Genomic DNA, 10,190 nt, shown 5'->3' on the forward strand with positions numbered 1-10,190 from the left:
ACTGTGCAATTTCTCTCTTTGTCCTAGTGTTTCACGTTCATACGGTAATTGTCCTTACTCTTATTACACTTCAATTCATTTTGTTTTTCATACACCTAGTGTTTTACAGAAATATGGTAATCGTTGTTATTCTTATTACACTTTTTTCTATATATTTTGTTGTTCATACGGTAATCATTGTTATTCTTATTACACTTCTGTTTATTTATACATCTATTGTTTTATGTTCATACGGTAATCGTTGTTATTCTTATTTCACTTTTTTCTATACATTTTGTTTTTCATACACCTAGTGTTTTATGTTCATACGGTAATCGTTGTTATTCTTAAATCTATATACCTATATAAGGTATATAATCTATATCTATATAAGGCATATATATATGCCTTATTCTATATACTTTGTGTTTTTTTCTCCTAGTGTTTCACGTTCATACGGTAATCATCCTTACTCTTATTACACTTTGTTCTGTTTATTTTGTTTTTTTTTTATACACCTTATGACCACTGTCACGTATATATATCTTGTTAAAAACCAAGGCAACCAAAATGTACTTTAAGTAATATCTTTTATTACTAATATTAGAGCTCTATCAAATTGTTTACAATAGTTATTCAACAAAGATATTAAAAAATAAACGTTGTAGTCTAATGTATTCAAGAAAAACAACCAATTGTTCATCATTGGACTGATTAATGGACGAAACCTCAACAACAGTCACACAAGTAATGTCAAGTTTCCATCCTTCACCAACCCAAACAACACTGATGAGTGTGAAAAAAAAAAAACTGATCGACCAGTAATTTCTGTGCTCGGATGAAACGTGTTGGTGAGTTATGCGAACAAAATAAATATGAAAAATATCCTGGTCCCAGGATCTGTCCTTTGTCTAGAACATGGAATGCTGGGAATGGAGCAGTGCTGGAAGCTGAAATAACTGGACCTGCCAAGTGTTATAACACAAGAGTGGACGATATACTGGTCTACTGTGTATATCTGCAAAAGAAAGTTGTTTACAGAATGGTTAACCTTTCTAGACCAGTTGTGGTATTAAAAACAATTATTTTTGAAATATCCACTTGTATTGATGAGTTTTTAATTTCTCGCATTTATATTCTTTTAATTTATAATATCTGTCCTTAACTTCCTATCTAAACAAACTGAATTAATATGTAATTTATAAAATCACAAGTTTTTTCATTATAATTTATGTATGCCAGTCACCCAACACAATAATTTGATGAGCATGTGTCTTACCTGCCTTACATTTGGTTATTACTATTAAGCCCTTTTCATCTTGAGCAACATAAGATTTAAAACAAAATGTAAGCTTCTCTGTGAACTTATACTGAAAAATTCGCTTAAAACTCTGAATTGTTCTGACTTCTATTATTCATGAGATCTAATGTTCTCTACTTAAACACGTAAAAGAATTAGAATTTGACCTTATTATGTATTAGAAAGAAAAAAATCATGAGTTATCTATTACCAGCTTCATCATTGTACTAAATCTTCTTCATATTTTGGTATATCAAAAATCTCGGCAAAAAGAGGAGGGAGTTTAAGTCTTGTCCAGTTGCCTCGAAACCACTGAAGGTGTTCCACGTGTTTTCCTCCAAGAGAATGCATCTCTGGTAGCTTCATCATGAGAGAAGGAAAAAGATGAGGCTTACTGGGGTGGTTGCGTCCAGTCTGGAGTTTCAGGGCCTCCATCAGCTTTTCCTGTTGCTGGGCGATGGTTTTGTTGTCATAGATACCCATTCTCTCTATTGTAATAAATACTGAATGTTATCAAACGTTAGTCAAAGAAAGTAAACGAAAAGAATTTACAGAGGGGGGGTGTTAGCTCTCGTAGTTGGTTGAGCCAAGTGTATTTTTTGGGGAGGACGTCTGGTATACATTGTGGATATAAAATTCAGTACAAGACTTTTAGCATATAACAGATTTTAATTTACACCTAAGATGTAAAGTATTGGATTAAGACGTAAGAAAACTTCATGTAATATTGACAATATCACAAACAGAGCTGAACAGGAAAAAACTTAAATAAAGGGAATCTTTTGATTAAGTACTTTCAGCATGTTGCCATCTCTTGTTCAGAGCTTTAAAGATGTATATTTCAGATAACTAGAGTTGGATAAATATGTGATTCATGAAATTTAATTTATGGATCTGAATTAACTACAACTATTCATTTTTAATTACAAATCTGGGGACATGGGGTCTTTGGCCCCCATTTCTAGCTACCTACACCTATGCTTTCATTATCGGGAGCTAACACCATGGACAAAATGTTTGAAAGGCTGTAATTTACTTCCAGTGTACAACAACAAACGTTGCATTTCTTACCTGAATTCAAAAGAACAACTGCCGAGAAAAGCCCGATTTCTGTGTCGTTCAACTGCAAATTGTTGAAAGTCACAACGAAGTTGAACAAAGAAGAAACAAATTCATGCTGAAAGAAAATATGGTAGGATATCCAAAATGATTCCATCAAAAGCAGCAAATTGATGTAAACTAAAAAAAGGGAAGTCATTCAACAAAAACAAAATGTATTTCGAGGTCACACTTATTAGAATTACTTACATCAAACATTAGCTCCATCTGTTGACGAGTGATGTAACTTCCGTCGCTGAAAGTTACGCTATTTTCTAGAGTGTTGATCATCCGGGCGATGTGAACCAGCCAGATCTCGAAGAAACCGAGCTTGATGAGGATCAGTTGGTCATCTTGGGTTAAGTCGAGGAATCCAGGGACACGTTTTGCGAATTCTACTACCCTCTGAATGGTCGGAGTGACCAGCACAGCGAAATGCTGCCACATAACGATTTTTTGATGTTGTAAGCTGTCGGCTGTAATTTGTCCGTTTCCATCAGCTCCTGTCGTTGTCGGTTGAAACTCGTCCAAACTCTGCAAAATGAAAGTTGTCTTAGGCTTAACTATGTATCCAAAACGTATTTGGCTACAATAACCTTTCTTTAGTTTTCAGTGTAACTTTTGTTTCTTGTTATTAAGAACAAAACAAATTAGGCTTAACTACGTATCCAAAACGTATTGGGCGAAAATAACTTTTTCTTTAGTTTTCAGTGTAACTTCTGTTTATTGTTATTAAGAACACAACAAGTTAGGCTTAACTATGTATCCAAAACGTATTTGGCTATAATAACCTTTTATTTAGTTTTCAGTGTAACTTCTGTTTATTGTTATTAAGAACAAAACAAATTAGGCTTAACTGCGTATCCAAAACGTATTGGGCGAAAATAACCTTTTCTTTAGTTTTCACTGTAACTTTTGTTTCTTGTTATTAAGAACACAACAAATTAGGCTTAACTACGTATCCAAAACGTATTTGGCTATAATAACCTTTTCTTTAATTTTCAGTGTAACTTTTGTCTATTGTTATTAAGAACACAACAAATTAGGCTTAACTACGTATCCAAAACGTATTTGGCTATAATAACCTTTTCTTTAGTTTTCAGTGTAACTTTTGTTTCTTGTTATTAAGAACAAAACAAATTAGGTTTAACTACGTATCCAAAACGTATTTGTCTATAATAACCTTTTCTTTAGTTTTCAGTTTAACTTTTGTTTCTGGTTATTAAGAACACAACAAATTATATTATAACATTTACTGCGACATAAAGCTTTTAATATCAATAAAGTTAGAAAACATTTCTCTACAGAAGTGATTAAATTCTACGCGTTTCAAGGGAGTTCGAAGCCTACTTTATTACCATATTTTGTTTACTTTTTTATTTTATTAAAATTAATTATAACCATAAAAATATAGTCGTTGTCTTATGTTTTTCATATGTTTATAATATTACATAAAAATAATCGTGTGGGTGAAATACAAATGTTTGGGAGCCAAATAAAAGCATAAAGCCAAACACTATTATTCTTTAGGTTTAATGATGAACCTACTGAACTGAATAATTAATTCAAAATAACAACAACGTTTACAGCAAGTAATATGTTATTTTAATAATTACAACCCATAGTATGGAGTCATCACCAGTTAAGAGTTACATTACAAACAGGCAGTTTAATTCGAAAGAACCTTACAAAATTCAGCTGTCTTTTTGAACGTAACTCTTGCCTAATGATAAATTGATATGTTTCGAAACATCGTAGTTATTAAAATAATATCTTGCTTGCTGCACACGTTGTTGTTATTTTGAATTAATTATTCTGTATATTTGTAGAGCGTCAATAGCTTGATAATTTAAAAATAACTTGTTTTTGTTCAAGTAATTGGTTTTACGATGACCACATCGGTATTTTGATAAATAATAAATACAGCCACTAACAAATATTGCTGGTTTTCGAACTAAGTTTCTTGTCTTTTCTTCTGTGTAGGCACAGTTGGCATGGTGGGCTTGAGAAATAGTCAGAATAATATCATACATAGCCAACTGTTTGTTCTCGAACTCTCTCGCCGACTGGTCAGCCTCGGCCTGAGTAACTCGACCGTCATCATTTCGTTCTCTCGACCTTTTTGGCACTCGACCATATCGAACAGCTAGAGAAGATTGTTGTATTAAGGTTAGATATGTAAAACACATAGGCTTATGTATATCAGTTTTGAAAAATCATTGCGAAAGCAAAGAATGAAATGGTTACAGAATACAAACGTAAGATTACTGCACAGGGGGTGACCTCAGCTTTCTCCTCTTACGCTCAAAAAAGTCCTTTTTCTTAGTCATAAAAAATGTTTACATCTACTAAAAGACGTGCCTAATTCCACATCTTGCTTACTGCAAATTAGGGGAAAAAATAGAATTTATAATGAATGTCACATAGAAATTTGCAGCATTTTAGAGTGAAAGAATTAACTGTGATATGCCATTAAATGTTGATACACAAAACTTCATTGTCTAGTGTTAGGTTTTAAAAGTGTTTATAAGACCGACTAAATACGAATAAAAGGGGATCTGTTTATGTACGAGAGCCAACCCATAATCCCCATAGTCTTCCTTACCCCCCCTAAAAAAAAAAGTCTTGCCTCACAATGCTTGAATTACATAACTATTATTGTGTGAAAATGAACTGTATCAGAATACAGTCACGTGCTGATAGTTTATATTGTGGCTGACTGTCATCCAACCAATCAGATAGTACCATACCACCATAATGCCTATAAGAGTAGAGAGAGACATACTATTTTCAGTAGTAGTGGGTTAAGTGTATTCATGACTCTCGGGACAGAAATACCACATAACAAACGTGTAGAAATAGAAGCTTTTTCGCGTTAAAAATTGCGCGAAGACTCCATGTTTCAGTAGAAGTTCCATGGAAACTGAAACGGGTACAAGAATGATGTCATGTAACTTAGGGTAACTCTTTACGTGACCCAAACTCTTTTCAAGAATGATGTCATGTAACTTATGGCAACTCTTTACGTGACCCAAACTCTTTTCAAGAATGATGTCACGTAACTTATGGCAACTCTTTACGTTACCCAAGCTCTTTTCAACAATGATGTCACGTAAATTATGGTAACTCTTTACATGACCCCAAACTCTTCAAGAATGATGTCACGTAACTTATGGCAACTCTTTACGTTACCCAAGCTCTTTTCAACAATGATGTCACGTAAATTATGGTAACTCTTTACGTGACCCCAAACTCTTCAAGAATGATGTCATGTAACTTAGGGTAACTCTTTACGTGACCCAAGCTCTTTTCAACAATGATGTCACGTAAATTATGGTAACTCTTTACGTGACCCCAAACTCTTCAAGAATGATGTCATGTAACTTAGGGTTACTCTTTACGTGACCCAAGCTCTTTTCAAGAATGATGTCATGTAACTTAGGGTAACTCTTTACGTGACCCAAACTCTTTTCAAGAATGATGTCACGTAACTTAGGGTAACTCTTTACGTGACCCAAACTCTTTTCAAGAATGATGTCATGTAACTTAGGGTTACTCTTTACGTGACCCAAGCTCTTTTCAAGAATGATGTCATGTAACTTAGGGTAACTCTTTACGTGACCCAAGCTCTTTTCAAGAATGATGTCACGTAACTTAGGGTAACTCTTTACGTGACCCAAACTCTTTTCAAGAATGGTGTCATGTAACTTAGGGTTACTCTTTACGTGATATCGAGAACTTGTCAATGGTGTAGTTGCGTCAAAAGAGAAACCTTAGAATGAGTTGTTGAATTTTCTTTTAGTGTATATTGTATACACTCTAGGGACCGATAGTAAATGAACATTATTATCCAAAAATTTCATATTTCTACACATATGTACATTTAGCCACCTGTAAAATCACCCCTTTTTTTTCACGTTGATATTCTATTCTGAATATCTTTTCCCTCTGAATTCACGTTAAATGCATAGAAAAAAATTAAGTGATAGTTTTTATTTGTTTTTAAGCGAAAATCTACACAATGGGATATTTACACTGTTCCCCCTAACGGAGAGAATCCAAAATTCTAAAATTATAAGCTCTGGCGCGCCACTGGGAACGTAACTAAAACAAATAAACAAAAAAATGTAAGTAACCAGTAAAAAACAAACTGATGTGAGAAATCAGACGAACATGATCTAGTATTAAACGACGAAACAGACGATAACACATTTGTGGTAAGTATGTCATTGTAGATTCTATATACAGAACTATTTTGTAACACACGTTTTGAAAACATTTAACTGAAATACTTCATATTTATGATAGGATGTGACTAATAAAAAAACAAAAATTGTTGAAATTTTCCCCCATTTTTTTTTTTGTGATACAGAAAACATAAGCAGGTAAAACTTTATTATACTCTATGTTAAAATTAAACACCTTTCACAGTTTCAGGTTTCAATCCCCGCGGTGGGCAGAGCACAGATAGCCCATCGTATAGCTTTGGGTTTAACAACAAACAAACTTTCCATAGTTCATAAAATGTAGTACCAGTTTGAAAGAAAAAAAAAGGTGTCATATTTTAACGTAAGGACTTAATTATTGATATTTCAGTGTATTAAATATCTATCGGTATTATCAAAGTGTCCAAAACCACGGCGATTCACGAGGTCATTCTTAATTTTGGAGCAGGCCCAATGAGTAACCCGAAAAAAAAAGTAATTAAGCGTTACCACTTCTATTCGTTTCTCCAATATACAGATAAACTCACGAACCTAAATGTTTTCATAAACACGATGTACATAAACAAATGTTTTCATAAACACGATGTACATAAACAGGATGTACATAAACAAATGTTTTCATAAACACGATGTACATAAACAAATGTTTTCATAAACACGATGTACATAAACAAATGTTTACATAAACAGGATGTACATAAACAAATGTTTACATAAACAGGATGTACATAAACAAATCTTTTCATAAACACGATGTACATAAACAAATGTTTACATAAACACGATGTACATAAACAGGATGTACATAAACAAATGTTTTCATAAACACGATGTACATAAACAAATGTTTACATAAACACGATGTACATAAACAAATGTTTACATAAACACGATGTACATAAACAAATGTTTTCATAAACACGATGTACATAAACAAATGTTTTCACAAACACGATGTACATAAACAAATGTTTACATAAACACGATGTACATAAACAAATGTTTTCATAAACACGATGTACATAAACAAATGTTTTCATAAACGTCTCTGAAGCGTTCTTTCTATTATAATCATGTTGGAAAAGATAAATTGCTGCAAAATTAGGGACAGTTGATGGACATAATAAGATGTTAGTATGTCTTTCTCTCTCTCTGTATATATTTAACTTTTCGAAAATAGGGTTTTAAGACTTTTTACTGGTTGAACTAAACAGAAATACAACATGGGTTAGTTTTTCCGTAGAATACTCGTACAGGACATCCCGTTGCTATGGTTACAAAGTATCATCCCGTTGCTATGGTTACAAAGTATCATCCCCGTTGCTATGGTTACAAAGTATCAAAGAAAAGAATGTATAACTGCATTACGATTGGGCCACGAGAATAAAAAGTTTGTTGAAATGATTTTACAAGCGACGAGCTATATATTTTTTAGCATACAATCGAGACTAGTGAAGTCAAGAAATGTATCTTGCATCATGTTTAGATTCCTTATATCATATTATTAGACTGGGTAAGTAAAACATTTGTATTTTTTGTATCAAGTATATCACTTCAACATAACGTCTAACCGTTACCAGCTATCAGCGAGTCCGATAAGAAATACAACCAGCTTATTATTTAAAAACTGTATTATCTAATACAATAACACGTGGTAGAACGCAGATACTAAAAAAACAATGTATACACAGCATGAACTTACAGTCTCTGGACATCCCGACGGCAAGACACTTTTTAAAGCGGCAATACTGACACCGGTTCCGGTTGAGACGAATTACCAGACATTTACCATCACGAAGACATCGGTATTCTATTTGTTTTTGTATACTTCTTCTGAAGAACCCCTGAAAGATGGCACAGACCGTTAAAGGAAGTTATTATTTGCCTTTTAAAGATTCACGTAATTATAAATCCTTATTTTAAAATTGTCTACATTATCGAGAGAAAGGGGGGGGGGGAACAATCGGTTAGGTACACAAAATTAAACTTACAAAAATAATTATAAAGTATAAGCTTAGTCTAAATTGCATCGGTTGAAATGTCATTGTTATAAATAGAATATACCAAACACATACAGGAACATTAGTTATCAAATAAAACAATTTATATTAAAAAAAATCGGGATAAACTTGCTACAGTGTTACGCAATCTTACAAGCGTGGTAAATAGCGTAACTATAAAAAGACGAGAAATTACAATTCCAGTACAATTGTGATCAACGGTCAGGTTTACCAACAGGTCGCGCTATTGTGGTGTATGACGTCAAAAAGTAACGGAGCTTTCAAGCTGATAAAAGATGGTGTGTTGGAAGCTCGCCACAGCTTTCCTACAGAGTTCAATGAACTTTTATGGCCATGACACTGAGCTCCAGCAGGTTTCTGAATGTGGCCTGCAATTGCAATTACGCCTCTTTCTATAGTAATAGGAACAGAAGCGTATTTTATGCTTTCATGGTTAAGCCTCTTGTTTTAGACACTGAAAGAGACGGAAGTAGCAACAGGTGAACTTAAGCCTTTTACGTCACTTTTGTGAATGACGGTATCGGCAGTTACCGCATGACTAATAGATAACGTATGGTTAACTGGTTGTTACGGTTATAATTATTTCGCCCAAACACCAGGTTTTCCTATAACTCGATCACTTATTAAGAAGGTAAATCATTAGTTTGCAACAAGTTTTTTTTTTAATTATCCATTAATTTGTATTTAAATTTCAGTTGTAATGTTAAAACCTGTGTCTTGAGAAAACATTTTATAATCAACACAAAATTACGAAGATAGATTCTTTTTTCTTTTACCTATCAAAAATGTCGGAAGGAAAATTACATAGGGGAAGCCATGTTGTCCACACTGTGGGGTGGCTCTTCGACGAGAAAGGGGCCCGGCATGATCTAACGATTAAGGCGCTCGACTCGCAGTTTGTGGGTCGCGAGTTCGAGCCTGTCACCAAACATACTCGCCTTTTTTGTGGGCGCGTTATAATGTGTCGGCCTATGCCACTTTTAGTTGGTAAAAAAGTAGCCCAATAGTTGACGGTGGGTAATGGTGACTTGCTGCCTTTCCTCTAGTCTATAACTTCTACATTAGGGGTGGAGTAAATGGTGAATAAAACAACACGCCCTGACTGAGTTTTTGTCTTTACGTATATGGAAAAAATACTGTCAAGCATGACCAAGTGTGGAAACAAATATTGTCAAGCATGACCAAGTGTGGAAACAAATATTGTCAAGTATGACCAAGTGTGGAAATAAAATATTGTCAAGCATGACCAAGTGTGGAAATAAAATATTGTCAAGCATGACCCAGTGTGGAAATAAAATATTGTCAAGCATGACCCAGTGTGGAAATAAAATATTGTCAAGTATGACCAAGTGTGGAAATAAAATATTGTCAAGTATGATGAAGTGTGGAAATAAAATATTGTCAAGCATGACCAAGTGTGGAAATAAAATATTTTCAAGCATGACCAAGTGTGGAAATAAAATATTGTCAAGCATGACTAAGTGTTGAAAGGAATATTGTCAAACATGACCTGATATATACACTGAGTGGTCGCAAGTCAATAGACACCTAATTTCGTCATTAACT

At 33.7% G+C, this 10,190-nt stretch overlaps 1 protein-coding gene across 1 annotated transcript in view; it reads right to left on the reverse strand.

Annotated features, from left to right (window-relative positions):
- Positions 1-279: 279 nt before the first annotated feature.
- The window catches only part of LOC106470886 (ecdysone-induced protein 78C-like), a gene marked incomplete at its 5' end in the record, with an annotated part of 25,339 nt that continues 15,428 nt past the window's right edge, over positions 280-10,190 (reverse strand). The window contains 6 exons of the mRNA XM_022399528.1: positions 280-997; positions 1,491-1,767; positions 2,351-2,456; positions 2,588-2,911; positions 4,312-4,523; positions 8,306-8,447. Of these exons, the coding sequence (XP_022255236.1) occupies positions 1,499-1,767; positions 2,351-2,456; positions 2,588-2,911; positions 4,312-4,523; positions 8,306-8,447 (1,053 nt within the window). The remainder of the gene's footprint in view (positions 998-1,490; positions 1,768-2,350; positions 2,457-2,587; positions 2,912-4,311; positions 4,524-8,305; positions 8,448-10,190) is intronic.

The sequence above is a fragment of the Limulus polyphemus genome, unplaced genomic scaffold, assembly GCF_000517525.1.
Source record: "Limulus polyphemus unplaced genomic scaffold, Limulus_polyphemus-2.1.2 Scaffold4268, whole genome shotgun sequence".
NCBI lineage: Eukaryota > Metazoa > Arthropoda > Merostomata > Xiphosura > Limulidae > Limulus > Limulus polyphemus.